Source organism: Equus przewalskii, chromosome 26 (assembly GCF_037783145.1).
Source record: "Equus przewalskii isolate Varuska chromosome 26, EquPr2, whole genome shotgun sequence".
Classification (NCBI taxonomy): domain Eukaryota; kingdom Metazoa; phylum Chordata; class Mammalia; order Perissodactyla; family Equidae; genus Equus; species Equus przewalskii.
In genome coordinates, this window is record NC_091856.1 from 15,127,310 (window position 1) to 15,152,910 (window position 25,601).

General features: G+C 42.7%; 1 protein-coding gene across 25 annotated transcripts in view; it reads left to right on the forward strand.

The window, feature by feature from the left end:
• The window catches only part of PALM2AKAP2 (PALM2 and AKAP2 fusion), a 467,702-nt gene that overhangs the window by 256,219 nt on the left and 185,882 nt on the right, over window positions 1-25,601 (forward strand). For 10 of the 25 annotated variants that reach the window (XM_070594967.1, XM_070594965.1, XM_008513646.2 and 7 more), the window contains one exon: window positions 1,654-2,349. The exons of the other annotated variants lie outside the window; for them this stretch is intronic. In XM_070594967.1, coding sequence (XP_070451068.1) covers window positions 1,654-2,349 — 696 coding nt within the window. The remainder of the gene's footprint in view (window positions 1-1,653; window positions 2,350-25,601) is intronic. 25 annotated transcript variants of the gene reach the window in all.

The following is a 25,601-nucleotide window of genomic DNA, read 5'->3' on the forward strand; positions in this document are numbered from 1 at the left end:
ATCCTAAACACACATAAGAACTAACAGAAGGTTTATGAGAAAAGTAACTCTATGGGCAGGCTGGAGCATAGGCTAGCAGGGTCAACAAACTTTTTCTATAAATGGCCAGATCGTAAATATTTTAGACTTTGTGGAGCACATATGGTCTCTGTTGCATATTCTTTGGTTTTTCCTTTTTCCTTGTTCTTAAATTCTTTCCTTCTTCTTCTTTTTTTTTAAATAATCTTTTAAAAATGTAAAAACCATTCTTTACTTCTCTAGCCGTACAAAACCAGGCCTCGGCTGCCTTTGGCCCTCTGGCCTTGAGAAGATGGAAGCGGCAGGAAAAATCGGACCCAAGGTTGTTGCACAGAGAGCAGGTGATAGAGATAGCAATGAGGAGATGCAAGGGGGTAGGTCTGACATAGAATTTGCCGCAACAATTGTTTGACTGTGGGTAATTAGGAAGAAAAGGCCAAATCAGGTATGATTCTGAGGCTTCTCGAGAGACCAGTGTGGTGGTATTGCTGTTAGTTAACACCAAGACTCTGGGGGAGTTTTGAGAGAACGTGGATTCAGTTTTGAAGCTGTGGAGGGTGATGTGTCCGCGGGTCATTCAGGGAAAGGGTGCTAGGGGACAGTTGGCCCAGTTTCCTCCCATCCAGAATGCGTGCCTCGTTGGGAGCCTCTGAGGTAATAGATTTGAAAGTATAGAGCGTCACCTGAGTCTATAGGACAGGAAAGAGCTGGTCCTTAGGAAGCTGAGATGGGCGGGAGGGTTTGGGATGAGTTGGAGAGGGCGAGACTGGAGCCGGAAGACCAGATAGGAAGCTCTTGCAATAGTCTAGGGAAGAGGAAATAGTGTCTCAGAGTGGAACAGAAAGAAGGCGACAGATGGGAAAGATAGCATGGGGAAGAATCACGAGAACTTGGCACTGTGTGCATGGGAGAAGAAAGAGCCGTCTGTGATCATCGTCCTCAAATTCCAGTGTCATGGGAGGAAGCTACCTCTGTCTTGTTCTTTTCTTAGTTCTTGTTTTAGAAACCTGCTAAGTGACTGAAGTGCTCACAGAGCATAGAATCTGACCACTTTTGTAGCTTTTCAATTTTTGCAATCAATTGCAAATATCTTATTTTAAAGTACAGTGGAAGATAGCCGTGTCCCGCATGCAAGAACTTTTGCATGTTCTCTATTAACACTAGAGAACATGTAGAAATGTAGTAAAAACAGTAGAGTCCTCGGTGAAAGAGTTAAAAACAGATTTAAGAGGTTGGAACTAGGACATATCTTAACCAAGGGCTTTGCAATTGTCTATAAGCCTAGGGTAAGCTCTCAATCTAGGTAGACTCGCATGTTGCCAGCCTCCCTGTAATTCGTTACACTGGATCGAAACAGTTGCTTGTGGCCTTATTTTAGCATATCTTCCTTAAAAGTCTAAGTGCCATTGAGATACGGTAACTCTGTACATCTGTCTTCCCAGTGCATTAAGCTGCTTTGTTAAAACACATATATAACCACCTCTGTCCACAATGTGCACTCACTCTAACACTCGAGATGCTTGGCAGTTAGACTAGAAAGGGCACAAAACCTTTTTTTTTGTCTGTTTGGCAATTAACCATTCACTGGCTTTTTTTGTTGTAACATGCACTTCCTTTCTCTTGTTTTCATTCAAGCTGTGTACGCCATGGAAATTAATGTGGAGACAGACAAACAAACAGGAGAGACCAAGATTCTCTCTACATCCACCATTGGCCCAGAGGGGGTCCATCAGAGAGGAGTCAAAGTCTATGATGATGGTACCAAAGTAGTCTATGAGGTGCACTCTGGAGGCACCATAGTAGAAAACGGAGTGCACAAATTAAGCTCAAAGGATGTAGAAGAGCTTATTCAGAAGGCTGGACAATCAAGCTTAAGAGGAGGGCACGTGTCAGAAAGGACTGTGGTTGCAGATGGGAGCGTCAGCCACCCTAAGGAACACATGCTCTGCAAAGAAGCCAAGTTAGAAATGGTACATAAGTCTAGGAAAGATCATACTTCTGGGAACCCAGGGCAGCAGACCCAAGCCCCCAGCACTGAAGGGCCAGAGGCACACTTGGATCAGCCAGTCACCATGATTTTCATGGGCTACCAAAATATCGAGGATGAAGAGGAGACTAAAAAGGTGCTAGGCTATGATGAAACCATCAAGGCTGAATTGGTCCTCATTGATGAAGATGATGAGAAGTCATTGAGGGAGAAGACAGTGACAGATGTGTCCACTATTGATGGGAATGCAGCTGAGCTTGTGTCCGGGAGGCCCGTCTCAGACACCACAGAGCCCTCATCCCCAGAAGGGAAGGAAGAGAGCCTGGCCACAGAGCCAGCCCCAGGTACCCAAAAGAAAAAGCGCTGTCAATGCTGTGTTGTCATGTGACCACTTCTTTCTTCCCTTTTCTTCTGGGCAGCCTCTGTGCTCTCCACCACTTACGTAGACCTCACTGTACCACTAACTGCAATACTGTGAACTGGAAGCAAACACCTGCCTTGCCTTGCAGTTGGATTGCTTTGATCTCTCTTATTTTTTCCCTTTCATTTTCCTCCAGTTTCCTCACCTGAGAGACAACGTGCATGTGTGTGCTTCATTCTTTCCAAGAACTTGCTTTTCCTCTAAACCTTTCCTTGTGTCTTCAAGAGTGAATCAATTCCTTACTGCTCGATTGGAATGGACTCTTCATATCAGCCAGTTATATAGTAGCCTTAATTCACTTGACTGGAATTGAGCCCATTGGTACCGGGGGCTTCATTTTGTAGCGTGTTCCTATCACGTAGTCACACATCATCGCCACGTCGCTGATTTCTCCCTTGCCTCCCTTGCTGTGGATCTTTGCTTTTATATCTTGTGTGGCAAAATGCTGTTGGCTCTAGCCGGTTGCTAGTGTAGCCAAAAGTGGACCTTACTTAGTCTGTCCAATCTAGGATGATGCTTTTTGCTGCCTTACGTAAGCTTCCAGATTACAGTATTGTGCATCTTTGGCTTTCCTTCTGTTAAAACTGAAATGAAGTTGATGTAAAAGAAAAAGACGCAGCGCTTGTCACAGCTGAAACGTAGGGACTGATTCCGTAACCTGCTCATCAGGAGCTGTCTCATTCTATGGCTTAACTGATGGACCCTTTCTATAAGAAGCACCATTTTTAATTTTCTAAGGACATGAGACAAACATTGTTTTAAGCATCAGTCGTGATCTCCAAAATTAGGTAAATCCATTCTATTCTCTCAAAAAAATGTAAACTTTTATATTGGTTTTTTTTTCACGGATATTTTCTGATCATGTTAATCTGTTTTCAACGAAGGGATCATTTTGAGGAATATCTCTGCAGTGACCATATTTCTAAAAGAGTCTTTGTGACCTACCCTGGTTCCTGCGGCGATGTTCCCACTTCATTGTGGATGGTGCTGTAACTGAACTTAACAGTTCATCTCCCCTGACCAGTTGATTACAGAGCCTTACATCTGGACTCTTTTCTTTCTGTCCCTGTGAGAAAGAGAATGTTTCCCGTAATGTCACCGTGTAGGTTTATTCACCCCTCAAAAGAAACTTCAGAATGGAAAAAAAATTTTAAAGATTAAGAAAGACCTGTATTCTCAACGTTAAGTACTTCAAGCCATTCCACAAATGCTCATTGGGTAACACATAACTGAGCTTTTTAAAGCATGGTTTCTTAAACTTCTGGAGATTTCGGAACATCAAAAGATAGTTTTTATCTAGAACATGATGAAGAATTCTTTTAAAAAATTCTTAGCGCTCCCCCAAAGCAAACAGCCACATGTATAGTAAAACCAAAGGGAAGCAATTTAGTAAAATAATAATATAGTAATGAAACAAAGATGTAACATTTTAACGGATTTTAGTAACAGAGATATCTTAACTTTAAGTTATTTGCCCAAATGTTCATAGTATTATTGCAAATCATTTATAAAATTATCTTAGTTCTATAGAACATAGTTTTGAAAAACATACAGTAAGACATACTACATCCAGTCTAACTTCTGTGGAAAGTAGATGAGAAAAAAAAAAAAAGGTAGTTTTGAGAGAGTTTTTTTACAGAACCAGCTAAATTTGTCATAAATAGCTTTTTTAGTACTAAATCTACCTATGATTATTTTAAGTGTCTTTGCTTGAAATTATATTTATTCCAAGAGGAAAGAAAAAAACGATAGTTTTTAATTTTCAAAGTTACTTTTTTTCAAAAAATTTACATTTTTAATGAGCACAAAGTGAGTAATTTTATCACCAATATGTAAACAAAAAAAGTTAAACAAGGGAGAAATAAAGGAGCTAAGTTCTACTTTCTAGATGATTCCATCCATGGCTTGATTTTGAATAGCTGAGGGAATATATCTAAGTGTCAGGTTCACCAAAGCAGCTACAATTGAATAACTGCTCTATTACCTAGAAATAATACCTGGTTTTGCTGCCTATAAATCTTGCCACTCTCAGCTTCATGCTCCTCAGTAAATGGTCGTTTAAGAAGCATCATTTAAATGTTTGATAAAATGACATGCCAGATAGACCTATTTACATAGAAAAAACAGATTCATTGTTTTGGACAATCTATTCCTTTAATTATTTAAGAAAGAAACAGTCTAAAAGTTTACCATCACTTATCTTTTTGGGAATTAAAACTATTTGATATGAGTTTTTGAAAGCACAGTCAGTGAGTGGAATGATAGAATTTAGAGCCCGTGGGAGTGCTGTTTGAGAAACAGAATCAAGAGTCTTAACAGGACAGATAATTCCCTGAAACGACCTACCATAAGTCAACTGGTTTCTCACAGAGACAATGATCTGCACCTCTCTCTACAACACTACGTGTAAGATCCAAAAGACCAATGATAATCTACACTCTCATTCATCAATTATTATTATAGGGATTAGCAAATTATATGAATTTGAGTTCTCTCTATACTTTTAAAGCTTATCATTTAATGGTTTTTAACATAAGATGTGTTCCCTTTATTAAAATGATTTGTGGCCACAGTAAATGAAGGTGTGTATGAATATGGCATATGTATTTGCATATCTTGCATCATTTTCCTATCATAACAGGGGATTCAGGCTCAGCCAGGACTTTTATGGGATGAGACCTATAATCCCATCTACAGCAACAAGTAACTCTCTTTCATAATGAAAATATCCACAGAGTTGTGATTGTGAACATTCTGCCTTCCTTGCTGATATTGGCATTTTCTCTGTAAAAACGCTATTGTGTGTGGTATCACGTCCTTCAAAAATACAGGGTATTGACTTCCATAACCAGACTAATTAGAGAATCGATAATGAAGCTGCAAAACCGTGGTTGTTTTTGAGCTAATGGTTAGTGGGACTTTCTTTTAAAATCGTATAATCAGTTCCCTGTTAGATGGAAAAAGGAGAAAGAGGGAAAGAAGGGATATTTCGTTTGTTTATAAATAGATTTTCAATGGCGTTGAATTAAAAATCCTTTAATGGTTAAAATGATAAAGTTCAACCTTACATATCCTGAAAAATCTTGATGACTTGTGTATCCTTGACTCTTTTTTCCTTTGATGTACAACAGGACAAACTAAGGGGATTTTTTTTTTTACTTTGTACCTCTTTTACCCCTAATTATACTATTTTCCTTATATAAGCAAAAGTTAGTTTGACAACATCCAGTGATGTGGCTTAATTTTGGGAATAGAGAGGACGAGGGACTAGGGAATTTCCTTCTGGCAACCCCAAACATGGTTTCCGTAAGCCTCCTGAGCAGCCTAAAATTATTCAAAGGCCTTCAGGAAACGCAAACAAATTCTAGAGTTCATTTGGTTTGACTCCTTTCTGAAATGTTAACAGACATGTGTCTGCTTCAGACTCCCACCTCTTCCATTCTACTTTCTGGTGATAAATGTGTTTTTCCTACATGCAAGTAGACTATTTTATTTTTGTTTAGGGTCAAGTTTTTATAAAAGGGGGAAAACATCTAAACCGAGTTTTCTAGAGATACAATATTATCTCTGGAGCAAAACGTTGAGGCCAAGTCTGAAAACAGCTTATTTCTTTTCACTTCCTGCAGAATTTCATTTCAAGGGGCTGCAGGACACCCTTGACAATGATCATTTATTTAATGCCAATGAACCAGTGGGTAGAAAAAGAGGAGGGAGGAAACGTGATAGAGGCCAAAATCGAACCACTAAACCAGTTCTTCCCTTTTAAAAAGCATTAACCCTGTCGATTTAAGGGTCTTACTCAAACTCTAGAAGCTCTGCCATCTCTGTTTGTCACTGGACCCACTGCGAAGTCTAACTCCCCAAAGGGCCCATTCCTTATGGGAATATTCTCATCTCCTGCGACCCTACTTTGTTTACAACAAAAACCATTCCAAGGCGAGCAGTTGCATGTTGTATTTTTGCAACGTGCACATTTGGTATTGAAACCACCGATTCTCAGCAGAGTAAGATGTAAGTTTCAGAAACTTTGTAAATATGCAATCTTTCAGAGGCTCCTCAATTTGCTAATCAAGGTATATAGAACTCCACTGATTAGGATAGAACCAGAAACTATCCTTTATCGTCTTGGGTGGTACAACCCAGCAGGGCCACAGAATTATGGTATATATCACAAAATAGCTCGAAGGCATGAGCAAGATGGAATCTTTGAGTCCAGTTGCCAGTTCACCTTCATTGTGTAGTCTTCTGGTCTCTTCAGGAAAACTTTCCTGCATTTTTTAGGGAAAAAGAAAAGTCGATCTTTTATGAGGAGCACAGTGCCGTTATGTGTCTGTATTTTCATAGCTTCAGCAAAGTCCATAATAAAATTCCCATTTTAACAAAAACCAAAATACTTATTATTTGAATGTAGAAAAAGACAGGATAAAGATTACATCCTCAAAGCGTCCAAGGGCAACTTCACTGGGGATCTCTAGACTAGCCTCCCTCCCACCCCCTTGAGTTTTATACGACTTAAATCGGCCTCTGCTTCCCCTCTCCACTCCAGTTGAACATAAGGTCAGAACCGTAGCACAAAAAACTTGCTTTCAACGTGAAAATATAACATGTAATTTTGGGGACTGCAGACTTTCTGCATCAAAGATCTGGACAGCCTTAACTTTTGTAAAAAACAATTTTTCAATGCTCTCTTTTACTAAGCAGGAAAACAAAATGCTTCCTGACATTAATGACTTTTTTATATTTTGTGACTTTTCTAAGTTTCTACAGGTTGAGGTACGAATGGTCATCTCCCCACATTGCTCTTACTAGTCACCTGGGGCTATTTTTTTGCAAGTCACTGCATTTTTACCAAAAGAAAAGTCTATTTCCTGAACCAGAAAATTCTCCCTAGATTTCAGGCAGTCCTTCTGGAGTGAAAGAACAGAAACACAGAAAGAAAAGAATTATAGGGTGGCTTTCTTTTTATTTTCCTATGGTTAATGTACTGTATCGTATATATGTTTACAGAATGTACCTGCCTTGTGATGTTCACAAAATGAATGACAAAAAAAAGAGTTCTGATGTGCCATTTGAAAGTTTGCCTTAGCATCGCTGTTTATGTTCTTCTTTTCTGTCCTTTTCAAAAGCGCAGGTTGTATTCCAAAGCTGTATGAACACAACATTCTCTTCCCCACCCCTACCCAGCCCTCTTTGGAGCTGTGAATTTCATCACAGGAGCCTTGAGGCAGATCTGGCTCAGGCGGAACAAAATGAGAATAGCTTGGGCATTGCCTGTGCCCGTCTACCAACCACACATGCTCTTGTGTTCTCATTTGAGCCTGCAGTCATCACACTCCGACATTCCTGGGCAGGCCACCTGGAGCACATGACCTGCTACAGTCCTTCCCGCCGTGAGGGAGGACAACTTGTGGACCTCCTTTCTGGGCCTGGGAGCATATTTTAAAGCACAATTGGCACAGCTTGAAAAAGCAGGAGAGTGGGACTCACCTGGTGTGATTCAGCCATATCTGAGGGGGTGCCCGTTCATTGTAGTCTAAGACGAGTAGCATGATATGGGTGGGAGTCAGGAGTGGCTGTAGAAATAGAATATTGTACATTTATGTATTTTTTTAAGGAAAAATATTTTTATAATGAAATCTGTATGCATTAGGAAGCTTGAGTTTGAAAACACCACTGATTGAGTTATTTCTCCATTTCATTAAGGTAACTTTCTGGTGAGTTCTAGAGCTCTAGCCCAGACCTTGGGGGGCATGGGGGTCTGTGACCTGCCCTTGCACCGCCACTGCATGGAATCTGGTGTTTCCAAACAGACCTAGGTTGTAAGATCAAGCTTTCTATACCTGGCATAAGAAACTGTGTTAAGTGGCTTGGGAGCTCTCTGGGCTACACCTTTAACAATATACAACGATCTTTTGGAAGGAGATAGCTATTTTAAATATAAGCCAAGCCCAGCAATGATCAAAGTCTCACTCCTTCACATGTTTAAGGAGTAACTGCTACATTTGAGGTTAAGAGACCACTCGCTCTGGTGCATTTGAGTAATATATGTGAAATGCTGAGTCAGAAGCATCTGGCCATCCACAACCTAGACATAAATGTATAAACCAACAATATAAAACTTACCAGGTATTGTTGGCCTTGTAAATATCAACAAGGCTGTATCTTATTTTCAGAGTTAAGTCAAGACAGGAAAGAATTGTCCTTAGCCATCCATACAGGAGATTCTGAATGTTTAGAGTTTTGAATTGGATTTTTTTTCCCCCAAATTTCTGCCCACCTCCTGAGTTCCCATCGCATACACACGCAGTTTCATGAAGGTCTTCACCCACGCCTGTTCCTCTGGCTGACAGAGTGAGTTAAGCCTCAGAATCTACTCCCTACTCCTGGTAGACTCTCTTCCCAGGCAGCATCCTTTCCTGAGCTGGGCCCCCTTTTCTACTACCCTCAAAGACCGAGATCCTTTTTCCAACAGGGCAAGGTCATAAACACTCCCTCCATTTCAAGAAAAAGAACCCCTCTGGTACCCATGCAAATCATTAGAATTCCTTCATCATCAGAACCCCTCCAATATGCCCAACTCAAGCCCAGCTGTGAACATTAGTGTCATGGAGACAAATCCAAAAATGAAAGAACTATGCAACCTCCTGAAGGTGCTAAGGGAGAGCCAGTGTACTCTGGTCTCTTATTACTCTGGGCACCTCTCAGTTTCCACATGAGGTGGGCAGGGATTCATCCAGTCTCTAGGTTTTGCAACAACAAGCCTTTAAGTACAAAGTGGCCACCAGGCGATGCCTGATCTGAACTCTTCTGCGTGCAGCTCCAACTCCAATTCCGTGATATCCTATTCTGGCAAGTGGGAAGAATTCTATCCTTTGTGGGGTTCTGGAACATTCTTTCCTCCTCTCAAGCTCCTGACTTAGTAGAGTTGAAATCACACAGGGGTTCCAGAAAATGTTGTGTCTGATGCAGCTTTTCAGTGAATGTAGGTTGTTGATGGAATTTTCAGCTTTAGCAGCTCACTGGGGTGAGTGACATCTCTGTAAATATATCCATTTTGTGGTTGGTTGGGGGGTGGGGTGGGAGCCTGTCGTGCTTACTCTGAATTAGACTTGCCGGACTAGCTGCTGTACTTTGTAACCTGAAGTGTACTTTGACTGTTCTGTTTCCTTCAGATGAAAAACAAAACAAAAACCGACTTCAGAAATAACACTGCCAGCGACAGCTGATGCTGTACCTGTAGCTTCTCTCTGGTCCTCTGTACAGTATTAATAGACAATAAACTGCCTTTTCACTGCATCTACCTCTGTGTGTCTGTGCCCCGATTCTTTCCCCTTCTCACCTGCCACGAGTGGACTTCAGGCCAGACCGCGTTGGGAGTGCCTTCGACTGCTCACTAAAACTAAACACTAACTCAGTGCCTTTCAAACTTGAGCATGCTTCAGAATCACCTGGGGTACTGCTAAGAATGTGGAAGCTCAGTCACACCTCTGGAACTCAGATTCGGGTTCCTGGGTGGGGCCTGGTAACCCGCGTTTTAAAAAACGTCTCCAGGTGATTCTGATACATTGGCTCCTGGCCCATGCATGGGTCTAGATGCCCCTTGGTGGGAATCCCTGTGGCCTGCCTGTTCCAGCTGGTTTCCACACTAACTAATCCCATCTCCCACCATTTCCTCTCTAACCCCCTCTCGCACATCTGTCTCCACACCTGTCATTCTTTTTCTTGATCCTTGCAAGCCCCCAGCAGCGGCATTGACTGGGATCTGTGGGTCAAGCTCAGGCTGCCCCTTAGGTTAAGTGGTAATCATTCAGAACAGTCTTCTCACCAGGAACATCTGAAGACACATGAGGACTTTGCCATTCTTCTTTACCGTTGTATCCTCTTTAGCTAGAATAGGGTCAGCAAACTTTTCTGTAAATGGCCAGATAGTAAATATTTTTGGCTTTGTGGGCGAGATAATTTCTGTCACAACGACTCAGCTCTGCCAGAAAGCGGCCATACGCCACACGTAAATGGATGAATGTGGCTGTGTTCCAATGAACCTTATGTGGAAAACAGACAGTGGACCGGATTTGGTCCTTGGGCTTGTAGTTTGCTAAGCCCTGGCCTCAAACAGGGCCTGGCACATAGTAGGTACTCAATGAAAAGTTAAAAAGTTACTGCATGAAAGTATGAACAAAGAGCAAATGTGATACCACCTGCGGAACTGTCACAGAAAGTTGTTTTCTTTGAGGATATGGAGTAAATGAAATTAGCTGGTAAATTCTTATCTGTTTGGATTCCATGGCGGATTTTTTTTTTGATGTCTTTATGTATGGAAGGTAACTTTATAGATCAACATTTGAACGGTGCCTTGTAGACTGCTCAAACTGCCAAGCCGAAATTAATGAGTGTTTCAGCCAATAGAAAGTTGAGGAAGTGCAAAGACATCTTGTCCTTGTCAGGGTACTGGGGATACCAAAACTGGGTGGTCCCCAGGCATCTAAGCATTTGATCCAAATGTTTGTGGAGCTAGGTTTTGTCTGATCCAGCCTACACATGAGCGACAGGGTTTTCTTTACATTATTCTCTTTGTTAATTGAAATATTCTTTAGTGTGTGGACATGTAGACTGGAACTCTGATAGCACATTACACATCCCACAACTCTAGGGCACACCAACGGTGACACTTCTAGTAGTGTATGCAGAGCTGTGTGCTTACATCCATCCCCAGCATTGTCATGGAGTTAAAGAAAATTTTATTTATCCAAAGCACTTTGAAAGCTGGAAGGAGATGAAAAATGTTAGTTTACTTGTGATGAGGAAGTTTCTATTCCTCTACCAAATGTCTCATCTTTCCCAAATGCATAGGCTGTTCAGATATATTTCGAAACCAGTATAAAAAGGGAAGTTGCTTTTCCCTCCCTTGGGTTCGTGACTACTTTTGTATTATTTTGAAACATATGAAATTGCCATTTTATAGATCTTATTGATATTGTTGAATATGAACAGTTCCATACAGCTGAACCTAATAATTCTATTTCAGATTTCATTTCCCATCACGGGGGGCAAAAGATTACCAGATGAACTCTAACTATAGCAGGAGAAATTTAGGTGAGAAAACAAGAACTTTGGAAGAGAATATAGCTCAGTACTACCAAGGTAGAACCAGGCATTTCCCCTGGGAGCATAGGATTTTCTTTAATCCTACATCAACCCTATGAGGTAGACATCGCTATTATTCTCCTTTATACACGAGGAAACAGAGATACGGTGATAGTAATTACTTGCCTAATGTCGCAGAGCTAAAAATTGGGGTGGAGGTGGGCAGGAACAAGTTTTGAGCTCAGCTGTCTTCCTTTCACACAGAAGGCTCTATGTCATGAAAGTGGTGTGGGGATGAAGCTGAGACTGGATACAAAAACATGGATAACAGAGCCATCTGTGCAAAACAAGACAAAATGGCACCTTCTTATTTGGCACCTTTATCTACTCAAGCAAGTGCTCTGTAGTAACACCGCCCCCTAGAGGATGGGGTGGGGGTGTCTCTGCAGCACTTCCTTCCCAAAGGAGAAGGAGAGAGTGAAATCAGCCGTTGTTCTCTTATCTGTTCGTTAGCAATCCTGTTGTTCTGCTTGACAGTTTTTCCTTCCCTGTTCAGAAAAATGATGAACAAAATTGCCCAAAACCCTTCTGTAAAGTCTAAGAGTTGCATGGCCATCTCTGAATGGGCAAAGGTGGCTTTGTGGTTGTGGCTAGTATTGTTGTTATTATCATTTTGCCCATATCATAACAGCTATGAGGAACAGTGCCCTATGGCATTGTGCAAGCGCCTTTTGACCTAGGCTGTCTTACCCTTCTGCAACCACCAGTAGAACACACCGTCTCCCCAACAGCCCAGCTCCTGTCCTGCTTTCCTCAAACGGTGTCAAATCCTTCACTTTATGGCCTACACACAAAAGCAAAGATTTGCTATCTAGATATTAAGTGTACACGGTCTCAGAGATCATCTAGTGCAGAAGTCACAAGATGGTTATCCACGGGCTGCATCTGGCCTACAGTTATATTAGTTTTGCTTGTGTAGTGTTTTAAAATCTTTTTAATTCTTGGGCAAAAATGACAAATTAGAGAATTCTCATTTTAAACGTATGGATTTCCAGCTTCTCTTGATATTTCAGAGGCTCTGTCTTTTTAAAAAATTTCTCAAAGCTGTTATTTCTTCTATTTCAAGTTTCCAGGGTACATTAGATATTCTTCTATTCTTGCTTACACAGTAAACAAGTATTCACCAGCCCTTGGGCTCAGGTTCATGGGTTTTCCCTGGAGAAGGGTGTCAGGCCAGTTAAACTCAGGGTGTCTTTCTCTGTTCCCTCCTCCTGGGAGCACTGGAAAGTGCCAGGTTCCAAGGGGCACAAGCCAGGCCCAGCTGTGTAGGTGTGCAAAGAGCTCCATGCACAGGTCTCCGTGCCTTGGTGCTGAACACCTTTAGTCTCTGGGACAGCACAGAGTTTTGTCCAACTACTTAGGGCAACATCAAGCCCATGTGAAAGAATCATACAACTGGGGCAAGATGTCCCAGGCTCCAGCTCCCAGGGTCGGACTGAAGACCAGGGCCAAGAGGAGCTGAAGGGTGGCGTGTGCATTCCTGAGAAACTTGGTCCAAAGGGCACATATCTAGGAGGCTCTGAGAAAGTTGGCGGCGGGGGTAGGGGTCTGGCAGGAAAGTCAGGGAGAAAAAGCAAGTTAAGAGGGACTAAATTAAAGGTGAGAGAAGTGCTAGGAATAAGGGACTTGTGCTATTCTTCCGTTGTTTCCCTGGCTGACAGTGGCCTGGAGCTGATGGTGGCTGCCCCCTTTAGAGGATCCGTACTTTCTTATTTACCATCACCACCACCACTTCCTATGATCTTACTCCTGGCCAGCTTCCTTTGTTTATATCACCTGCCTGGCCCCTGTTGGCATTTGAGTGTGTAAATTACCCCTAATCTACCATAATCTACTCATTTTGTGGCTAGGTCAAGTGAGTCCAAGGTGGAGATGGGACTTACCCATATCAAGTCAATAGCTCAACCAGAACTAGAGATGAAGTCTCTGAACTCTTTTGGAAAAATGAAGCTTTGTACTGTGTTTAGATTTAAATCTCATAAAACCATTTTAAAGTTTGAACAGGCTAGAAGCAGAAAGCCAATATCAGAATCTGGTGGTTTTGCTTTCTTACAGAAGAACCCGTGTGACTTGTATAATGAAAGATTATCACAAGGCTAATGAGCTCATTTATAGCTCAAGAGAAAAGAGAATCCTTTTCCTACAGCAATTTATGGTGTATAGATTATGCCATTCTATATTCCTTAGGTTGAATGAATGATGTAATGTTTTAAGAACTTTATGCTATCATGTGCTTTGTGGTCAAAAGTTGCATTCTTGGAAAAATAAACAAAAACTTTGTATCAGCAGTTGAATAGTTCTGAGGGCCTCATATTTCCTCCTAGGAAAAATAACAGGAGGCAAATCCCATATATACTTAAGTTTAAATGTGTTCTGCTCTCCCCTCCTAAGCTGTAGTCTCTTGTCTTGTTCCTGAGGTCATGTGGTCACAGAATAGTAATATTCTCTAACATTCACTTCCTTATCTTACTGAGAATAATAATCAGCAACGTTTGACAGTTCAAAGAACTGATAAAATAGGGATCTTTCTTCCCATGACTTGTCATGAAAAAGCAATGTGATCTAGTATTTTCTTTTTTAAAAGTTTTAACTAAAGGCTAATCAGATTTAAGGTGATCATTGTGGGGCAGGCCCGGTGACCTAGAGGTTAAGTTCACACACTCTGCTTGGGCGACCCAGGGTTCGTCAGTTCAGATCCTGGGCATGGACCTTCACACCGCTCATCAGGCCATGCTGTGGTGGCGTCCCACGTAGAAGAACTAGAAGGACTTACAACTAGGATATGCAACTATATGCTGGGGCTTTGGGGAGGGAAAATAAAAGGAGAAAGATTGGCAACAGATGTTATCTCAGGGCCAATCTTAAAAAAAAAGAAAAGAAAATGCAAAAAGAAAAAAAGATCATTGTATTTCCCCACTTTTTTTCCATTCCCAAGTCACTGAGTGTTGAAAACATGAGCAGCAGACTTACTCTTTTCAGGCCAGGGTTCTTCTGTCAGCCGGAGGCCGGGCTAAAGGTGAGAAAAATTCTGAGTCAGTGTGAATCGTCCGTACTATCAGAATATGCAGTCTCAAATTTGTTTCGTAGTGAGCTTGTTTCAAACCAGAGTGCAAGGACAGGTTCAGTTGTTTCTTCTTTCCCAGAATTCTGACTAAATCCTAACTATACTCACAGACTCAGTGTGAGATTCTATCATATACCTTAACTCCGTTTTTCCTAAACTTTGACTCTTGGGGTATCACCTTAATTATTTTTGTCCTGTGTGTACACCACCTGTGGACCATCATTTAATATTTTAACCACTTCTTTGGCTTAAATTTACTTAAAAGGCCCTACCTTAAATAGGTTGCACATGCCATAAAAGTAATTGTCAAAATATATGTAAATCCACATTATTAATTTCCAGCTGCATACAATTGCCTGATGGTAGATACAGTTTACCTGAGACCAGCTCTCTCACTGTTAAAGGAAGGAATAGCCAGATTAGAGAGGTGTCAAAAATATACCTCCATCTCTTTAATATAATCAGATGGAATGAAAGAGAATCAAAATGGTAATAACTTTGTTGCTATGTCGTTCCGTGTTATTTAATGCCATGCTCATTTACCCCTAAAATTTGGGAAACCCTGCCTTGCTTCATTGTTAGTTCCTTAAAAATCCCAATAGTTCATTTTGAAGATTAAGATGAGAAATACGAAGTGACTTGCTCAGAGCAACAGGAAGTAAGAGCAGAGACACAGAGCTGGGATTCAAACGCAGGTGGGAGTGACTTCAGATTCTTTCTGTTCCACCAGGAGCCTGTCATGCTGTTCCTTTTATAAGGAATGAATTGAATACATCAGCAACAAACTTAAACTCTCCAGTAAAGATCTCCATCATTTAAATAAATAAAGTAACATCTGTTCCAGCGAGAGCTGTCTCTGGCATAAGCAGTTTTTCAGTGATAGAGGCCAGATCTAATTGGGCTCTTCTGCCTTACTTGAACAGAGTTACATAATCAGATGTGAGTTTCCAGAGCGAGGGGAAAGTGATGCAACATACAAGCTCACCCGCCCACTGATGGGCCCAACAGCTGGCTCCACTGTGAAGCACGCCTGCTTTCAGCTTCAGTAGTCTTCTGAGCTCTAGCAAGCTGACTCCTGCTTCGCAGACTTCTTGGTTAACTCTTGAAGAGTCAGAGTCAATGCGAGCTGTAAAACTGGCTCAGCACTGGAGACTAAGCAGAACTTCATGGAAAAAGAACCATTCAGGGATATGTCAACTTTTCTCTTCTCTTGTCTTCTCTTTCTTTTCCCTCTTCACTCGTCCCTTATTTCTTCTCTTCTCTATTCTTTTCTATTGAATGAACCTGTTTTTCACAAGAGATGCTCTTCCACCTATAGGATGAGTTGAACTTCTCAAAAAGTCCGTTAATTTTCCCAGGAAGCACCATGCTGTAGCTCTCTGGTTCTCATTTCTTGCTTGCTGCACGTTAGAATGGGACATTTTCTTAAAAATAAAATTATGCTAGGGCCACACCCCAGAGATCCTGATTTAATTGGTGTGGGTGAGGCCTGGGGCATTTATTAAATGACTCCAGGTGATTCTAATGGGCAGCTAGGGTTGCAAACAACAGTGCAAGAGAGCCCAGAGCAGGCAGGAGTGGTCCAGGCTGGAATCCTTGCCCCAACTCTGCAAACCAAGGAAAAATGTAGGCTTTGGAGTCAGGAGCAAAGTCAAATGCCAAATCTGTAACTGCTGGCTGAGTAATCTTGGGCAATCGATTTCAATTCACCAAGCCTCAGTTTCCTCTTCTGTAAAATGAGAATAATACCTACCTTGTAGGGCTTCTATTAGGAATATTTTAAAGACTTCTCATTCTGCTTTTCCTTTCTCCTTTCTTTCCCATTACAAAAGAAAAATATTTGAAGCAAGTTATAGAAAAAAATGCAGCAAAAGAGAAAAAAGAGAGTGAAATCAGGTCAAAAGAAAAATAAGATGAAACTAGAGGACTCTATCTAGCATAGATTTCTTTTTTTTAACATGATTTTTTTTAATTTTTATTTTTTCTGCTATTTCTTCCCAAATCCCCCAGTACATAGTTGTATATTCTAGTTGTGGGTCCTTCTAGCTGTGGCATGTGGCACGCCGGCTCAGCATGGCCTAATGAGTGGTGCCATGTCCGCACCCAGGATCCTAACTGGTGAAACCCTGGGCCGCCGAAGCAGAGCCTGCGAACTTAACCACTCAACCGCGGGCTGACCCCTAGCATAGATTTCTGAATGTTTATTTCTCTCTCTCATTTGTTTGAGCAATTCAGTTTGCAAAATGTACAGCATAATACTACTTTATCAACCAAACCACTGAATTCTAAGTTCTTGGATCTATTTTGAAAACAACGAAAACATGAGATTATAGAATCAGCATTTTTGAGTGAGGGGACCCGTGGCCCGGGCTCTGTCCCATTCATTGTGCTGCTTAGAAGAATTCCTCTTTCCTTTCTTGGCCCCAACATCCTTATCTATAAAATGAATAGTTTTTCTAGATGACCATTAAAGCAACTCTGGGTGATATTCTAGGTGGATGTCAACATCAAAGCTATTTCTCTATAATTAAAAAGAAAAGAAAAGAAAAGAAAAGAAATACATCACTCTCAGGAGTGTTTTTCCTGAAAGGTCCTGAAATCCCTGGCCTTTCTAAGCCAACATACAGGCAATCTGCTGTGGCCCTGGCCTGGCCCTGAGGAGTTCCCGGGCAAATCCCCCATCACTGCTTTGCTCTAGGGTCTTACCATCCCAGGGTCTTTCCAAGCCCAATGGAAAGCCAGTGGCCATTTTCCTGTGTATGGAATCCAGTGGGGGAGCACCTGACTTGCCAAGACTTATCATTCCCCATGGTTGAAAATAAGTTTGGATTCCCTTCAAAAAATATAAACAGACTGGCCTTATTAGGGGCTAATGCCTGACATCTTTGTGCCCCACTCTCTCCTGACCCTGAAAGTCTTGGAGAGTTGGTAAATACCCAGCTCGAGTCTCCTGAGAGGGGAGTACAACAGACACGCACCCCTGCTCATCTATTCTAGATCGTTTCTCCAAAGGAACCTTGAGTATTTGAGCAACAGAATGACGGTGCTTCTCTCCCCAGACAATGGATATTCTGGGTAAAACACCAGCTTGTGCCCCATAGCTGAATGTTCCGTGTAACTGAATCGGAAATCAGTAAACCCATTCTGCCCCTTAATAGCTTTGCGTCTTTGGGCCAGTCACTTAGCCTTTGTGCTCTGCCGGATGCCACAGTTAACGAAGCATAAGCATTTTTGTATTGATGCAAAGAGCTTTAGAAGCAGTAGATACAAAGCTAGTCATGGAAGTTCCCAGTCGAATGGGGTGAGTTGGCTGAAGTTTGTCTGAGGATAGGTTGTTTTGGGTCTTTTCATCTACCAGGAGAAAATTCCCTCCCTGCGTGTTGGAAGGAGAAGTGGGAATTCTCCGATCATTTCCCGAGGCGGTGGCTGGGTAATGGAACCCTTCGTTGCAAGTGTAGAAGCTTCCATTGAGGCATCTCCAAGACCCTCCCAAACTGAAGAACGGAGAATCGCTGCTTTGTTCCTTCCTTCCAGAATCAGGATGGAACTCTTCTCTCTGAAATTCAAAATTTGCTAAAATGGAACCCTTTCTCCTCCATCTCCCCTCTCCACCAAGTCAGTTCGTTCCCACTGATTCCTAACATAAATTCTCCTCTTTAATTAAGGAGCCCACCCCCACCCGTCACTGGCCATGTTCAGCGACAGCTTTGCCCATGTTGTTTTGTAGACATCTGGAATAGTCCCTTTCCTCCCTGAGTCTAGAGAGGTCTCAGTCATCCAACTCAGCCATTCATCTCATACGGCCCCTCACCTCCCTCAGGTCCCTCGTTATCAGCCCTTCTCTATTCTCTGAACTCCTGCTCTCCTTTTGTGACCGAGCCTTTACCTGGGCCCTCTGTCTTAATATGATGAAAGACTCATTTTCTAGTTCTAGAAATGGGTCAGGAGCAGCATCTTTTCTCTCTAAATTAGTTGATTTTACCCAGAGACACAGACTAACCGACTATGGGTTAAAAAGCATAATCAAGATTTAATGCCACCTCTTGGCTCCCAAGACTCTTGGCACCCAAGACTCAATGGGAAGGATGGAATGGGAGTCCTTGCCAAAAAACAGGAATTGTTGTTTTAGTTTCTCCCTCCTTGTTAGAAAAAAGGATTGGTACTGTGCTGACAGCCATGGGTCTACTCTTGTCAGGCAAGAGGAGAGAATGAACTTCCATGAGCAGGTTCCAGGCAGTTTAACAGCAGAGTATAGACAAAATAGTTTTCCTGTGTCCCATCAGACAAGGATATGTGGGTGGGTGGTGCTTACTACTTTTTGGAAGTGATTAGGCAAGCAGACAACAAACAGCCAAATCACCCTGAGGGTGATAAGCTGTTTAGGCATTAGGCTGCTAAAGGACACTAGTTCTGGCTGGTGGGTAGTGGCACAGGAGTTTCCCAGCAGGGCAACAGTGTATGATTGTTCAGGTTGCACACTGCACAATCCTAAAGGGCTCCATTCACAGAGAGTATAATATGAATGGTGCCCTTAGAGTTGTGTGGTCCCCAACATGCACACTGTACATGCTCAGGCATGTACATACTCCAGTAGTATGTAAGTTCTTTGGAACACGTAGCTAAAAATCAACCAGAAACTTACATTACAAACAAAGCATTAAACCTATATTAAACTTGCTATAGTATGTCAAGTTGCAAGGGCCAATTTTAACTCTAAGGACCATAGACATTAACTCCTTAGCGCCAGGAACCAAGACTTACTCCCAGGGACCAGGCCTATTCTTCCTTGATTTTCTCCACTTAAGTCTAGCTTGGTACTAAACACACGATGTAGGAGGAATGTTCCATGGTGTTGTAGCTGGGGTCATGGGCCAGAATGAACAGGGCAAGGCCAGATGCTCTTCTCCCTAGGGCACAGCGGTATTGCCCAGGCGTGAAAGTTTCCCCAGTGGCCACTTAGAAAGGTTTCTCTGACCAGGGTGACCATACGTCCCAGTTCGCACATGTTTTCCCAGCCTAATTCTCAGTAGCGTTCCAGTTTGGTTGATAAAGCCTATGGTCATGCTACCTGCAGCCTGCGGATGGGTGTCTCTGCTTTGTCAGCCGTCCCCACTCACATCTGAGACCAGCCTTTCCTTTTATTGACCCTTTGGCAGTTCCCCATGATGTATAACTGTGCTTAGGGCACAGCAAGAGCTCTTTACCCAAATAAATGGATATAAGGGATCTGGCAGAGCTTCGTGGGACGATCAGCCATCACATCAAATCATTTCCTTATTTTTCTTTGCCATTTATGACTGGTTTAATATTCCAGTGGGCAAAGAGTTAAAGAAAGAAAGCAGAACACTGTCACACCCAGTGCTTACTAGCCGGACAGAGACTCAACAGAGGACCTTGGCTCTTGGCCTGTGCCATTTGCCTGCTGTCCACAGTTGTTGATGGAGGAGATGCACCGTTGGGTGTGCTCTGTAGTTATAATTACCACCTATGCATGGGAGGGCAGAGGGGCTTAAAGTCCTTCGCAAATGCACGTTCATCCAACACAACCGCAAAACACACACGAGACTGTGCAGGTGCTGCCCAAGGCCTGAACCCAGGCTGCACAGTGGCTCAGAGTTCTGCTTCTCAAGTCCAGCTGCCACTTCTTTGTGCCTCAGTTTCTTCATGTATAAAGTGGTGATGAAGGTTAAATCTCCGGTAAAGTGTGTTGGACACTGCCTGGTAAATATGAGTAGAATTAAAGTGTTAGCTATTTATAGGAGTGGTAGCAGCGATTGGAGAGCCAGAGGACAAGCCCTAAGAATGGTATGAAGCAGGAGTCAGTAACTATCACCCTCTGGGCACATCCGGCCCTCTGCCTGTTATTGTAAATAACGCTTTATCGGAACACAGCTATGTCTGTTTATTTACACAGTGTTTAGAGATGCTTTGTTGAGTAGTCAGGAAAGAAGCCACATGGCCACACAGCCTAAAATATTTATTGTCTGATACTTTACCAAAAAGTTTGCTGCTTAAAGCATAAGTCAGATACTCAAATTCACTTTCCTATTCTACTAGCAATTACTGAGCATTGATTAAATGCGCTAAACTGTATTAAATATTTGAATGTATGTTATCTTATTTAACTTTCATAAGGAGCAGCTCTTCAAGGTCGATGGAAATGTCACCCTATTTTACATATGTTGTTCAGAGCACTTAGGACTTGTGTGAAATTGCAGAGCCAACACTCATCCTCTGCTCTCCTGACCCTGGGTCCAGAATTTCAGGAGTCATCAGGGCAGACGTCTTGAAGGAGTTGGGTTTCCACTTGCTCTTGAAGAGTGAGTGTGGTTGTCAGTAAGCAGGCATGTGACCCAGGGGAGGGCATTCCGGATAGAAGGGACTCATTGATCAAAGGGCCTGAGATGGGAAGCTTGGGCTGCCTTGCCATCTAATTTGTAGAACAGGAGGAAACTCAAGGGGCTGAAGACATGAAGTGGAAGAAGTGGCCTGAGGCCAGGATGTGGAGGGACAGGGTGTTCCTCACGGGAGAACTTGCAGACTGAAAGTTCAAGGGCAGGCCTGTAGATGTATTGTATTTGGCTTTACTGTATTGACTCACACAGGGTATTTTGTTTGGTTTGGTTTTAATTTGAATTTATAACCAACAAATTCCACAATTTTATCTTCTCTTGAAAAGCAAACTATCTAGCCACACTGGACCCACATTCCTGGGAGACAGGAATGAGCTGGAGTGGAGTGCAGCTGCCCCCTTTAGATGGGACGTCTGCTTTCCTGGGGGCCTGATCAGTACCATCTTAGACCCAAGCAAGGGGAGCCCCTATCCTGGGCCCTGGGCTTTCGTAGGACCTTGCTCTGCTCATACCCTTTTCCACAGGGTGAGGAGTCTTTGGGCCAAAGGGATTTTCCCTCTCAGAGCTTGCACCCCCTCCTCCTCCAGGCTGTGCTTCAGATGCAAGGACTCGGAATTCTCTGCATGAATGGCCAAGCTCACTTCCAGGACTTAATGAGCCTCTTCCCTAGGTCTGTCTTCCCGAGGGTGGGCCACACTGAGGGGTGTACTGAGGGGAGCAGATTGTGTTGAGGGTAAGATGTGTGTGGATGGGGCTCTGAGTGCAGGCTAGAGTGTCCACCATTGGCCACCAGCCCCTGGAGCAGTAGGACAGAGCTGGGAGAGAGAAGAGAAGGGACACGGGGACCAGGCCAGAGGACCATGCTCCGCACTGCCAGGTCTCAGCATGAGACTCCTTGGAATCCAAGAACACAATTTGAACTTGGCCTTCTGAGTCAGTATGAAATATATTTGCCAACTTGGGAGGAGAGAGCATAGTTTATTTAACAATTTTGAGCTTGATCTCCAACTTTTAAAATATCGAGACTTACTTATGTGGCCCCCATTTGTGTACTTGCTCCAAGCCTCAGAAATGTCTGGCGTGGCCCTGCCTGCAGTCTCCACTGGTTCCTATTTTTGCCTTACACCAGAGCTGTGTCCCTTATTGATGTGACCTGTTTGGTCCTCATAGGCATAGGAGTTTGTGGCCCTTGCTGTAAACAATTACTGCAGAAGAAGATTGAAGATTTTTGATCAGGGCAGCAGTGGGCCAAAAGGACTGCTGTAGACAGAGACTGAGGCAAGAAGACCAGTGAGGGGGCTGCCGCAAAGGTCCAGCTAGGAGGTTATAGGTCTGAACCAGTGGGAACAAGAAAGGAGGGGATAGACGTAAAAGTAAATTTTTTGTCTTCTGAATTATCTTTAGGTTAGGGTGGCCAACTTATCCTGGTTTGCCTGGGACTTTCTTGGTTTTAGTTCTGAAAGCTTACATCCCAGGAAACCCCTCAGGCCTGGTGACACGGGGAAGGTTGGTCCCCCATCTACTACCTAAACATCAGCCCCATCATATTGAGATCTTACTGTATCTGACCTGACCCAGAGCCAGGGGCACTGGATCTGAGTACAATGTTGCTTCTGGAAACAAGCTGTCTGGCTATTTCCATTCTTTAACCCTCAATCAAAAACTTCTCCTGACTGGGGCAAATAACGCTCAGGACACAGAGGTTTTCCCCAAGTGCTGCAGATTCAGTTCTTCGAGGCGAGGGTGTCAGAACCTGATGAACTCATCAAGAGGCTTAGAATCCAGGTTCGTGCTAGAAGACAAGAAGGTGTTTCCCAGTTCACCTTTGCTGGACACAAGATGTCATTTCTCCACCTGTTTCTGGCCATTGTTGTTACACCAGCATAAATGGAGAGAATATATAGAACCTTGAATGATGGAAATGTTACTACGTTAGGTCCTCATCTGTTCTAGAAAATGTGTTTATTAGTAAAATCAGAATTCTCAGGAAAACAATATTTAAGCCCCAGACATATGGCCTTGGACAAGGAACTTCATTTTCTGAACCTCCGTTTTCTTCATCTATGATGTGACAATCCCTACCATAGATTTGTTCTGAGAATGAATTTTTAAATGCTTCATGTACAAAAGAATTGAAAGCAAGGACTTGAACAGATATCTGTATACCCGTGTTCACAGAAGCATTATTCCCAACAGCCAAAGGTGGAAACAACCCAAGTGTCCATCAGCAAATGAATGGATAAACAAAATGTGGTCTATCCATACAGTAGGATATTATTCAGCCTTAAGTGAAATTCTGATACATGCTACAACATGGATGGACCTTGAAAACATTAGGCTAAGTTATACAAGGCAGACAGAGAATAACAAACTTTGTATAATTCCACTTACACGAGGCATTGAGTAGTCAAATTCATAGAGACAGAAAGTAGAATATGAGAGGTTCCCAGGGGCTGGGGGAAGGGAGGATCGGGAGTTATTGTTTAATGGGTACAGAGATTCTGTCCGGGATGGTGAAAATCTGGATACCATCATGATGATGATGATCTGGAGATGGATAGTGGTGATTGTTGCACAATATTGTGAATATACTTAATGCCACTTAACTGTATATTTAAAAATGGCTAAAACGGTAATTTTATGTTATGCATATTGTAGCTCAATAAAAAGTAAATGCCTCACGCGGTACCTGGCCATTGAAGCTGCTAGGGGGAATAAAAGAGCTCAAAGGAGATATTAAGATGCTACTGAGTGTTAATTGAGTTCAAGGGTGCGAGTTCCTACTTTAAAGTACAAGTAAACAAAGAAGGATTTGCCAAGGAGCTGGGGTTTGAAGGACGAGGAGACCACGTGAGGAAGGAGGTGAACCCAGGCCGAAGGAGATGTGTATGCAAACTGGGAAGCTGCAGTGTGTTGTGATGGAGACCAAGCGATGACATTGTGTTCTGTTCTGTTTTGTGTTGGAGACAAGAGGTGGGACTGGATTTCAAGGGCCTTGGAGTCCAAGTTGGCCTGGTTAGACGCCAGGCAGATCAAGGCCCTGAAGGTGTTCGGGCAGGGAGGATGGTAGGAGCAATGTTTGCAGAAAGATTAATCTGGGTCGTTGTATAAAATGGATTGGGGTGGTGCGATGCAGGAGTCTGAAGGCCAGCCAAATGCTGTTGTAGGCGTCCTAAATAAACTAGGACGGTGGACACGCCGAAGAAAGGAAGGGATGAATTGGAGGCTAATTTCAAGGGACACTTGATAGACTTAAGATACAGGGGGAAGCGGACGAGGAGACAGAGGGGTAAATATCTAGAAAAGGGATAGTTTAGCTCTGGAGCCAGGGCCCTGCTTTCACATATCAGCTCTGTTGTTTGTGAATTGGGTGACCTGCGGTAAATTACCTTGTCTTTCTGTCCTCAGTTTCCTTGTCCGTACCTTAGGGATGAATGATCCAGCAGTACCTCCCTCACAAGGCTGTCATGGAGGTTAAATGAGTTAATATTTGTAAAATAATTAAAATAATGTTATAAATAAAATAATGATAACAATATACTTCCTATTATTATCTATTAAATCTGGGTAGTAGGTATGTTAGCATCTGTAACATTATTATTTTTATCCTCTCTGACTCGTGGCATGGTCAGAATTCTTATTTTTTTAATTTATTTTATTGAGGTATAATTGACATATAACATTATATTAGTTTCAAGTGCACAACATAATGATTCGATATTTGTGTATATTGCAAAATGATCACCACAAAGCGTCTAGTTAACATCCATCACCACACATAGTTACAATTTTTTTTTCTTGTGATCGAACTTTTATGGTTTACACCCTTAGCCACTTTCAAATATGCAACACAGTATTATTAACTATAGTCGCCAAGCTGTACATTACATCCCCACAACTTATTTTTTTATAACTGGAAGTTTGTACCTTCACATTGTTTTTTGCATTTGAACTTTTTGAAGCATTGCATTAAAATAATGGACTTCAGAAAAAGATATTGCAGAGGAGTGCTTCTTAAATTTTAACGTGCATGCGAAACATTTGGTGATTTTGTTAAAAGGCAGGTTTGGGTTTAGTAGGTCTGACGTGGGGCCCAAGGGTCTGCTTGTCTGACAAGCTCCCAGGTGGTCCGAGGCTGCTGGTCTGCTGGCCACTCTGTGAGCTGCAACATCAAGGTCCACCAGTGTTCTCAGGACTGGGTACTGCCCCAATGGTCCATTGCTGCATTACAAAGCACCCAAACCTAGTAGCTTAAAACAAAAACAATTATTTGTTACTGTTATTGTTACTGTTATTGCTCTCTCTCGCAATTCAGCCGTGCAGTTCTTGCCCAGGATCTCTCACGGAGTGGTTGTCAGATGGTAGCTGGGGCTGGACTCCTCTCCAAGGCTTCCTCACTCTCGTGTCTGATGGTTGATGCTGCTGTCCGCCGGGGCCTCAGCAGGGCTGTCAGCCAGAACATCTCCCCATGACCTCTCCGTGTGGCATGAGGCTCTTCACAGCCCAGCAGCTGGGTTCCAAGAACTAGTGTCCCGAGAGAGAGAGCTAGGGAGAAGCTTTGTCACCTTTTCTAGCCTCACCTCCAAAGTCACACAGTGTCCCCTCTGCCACATT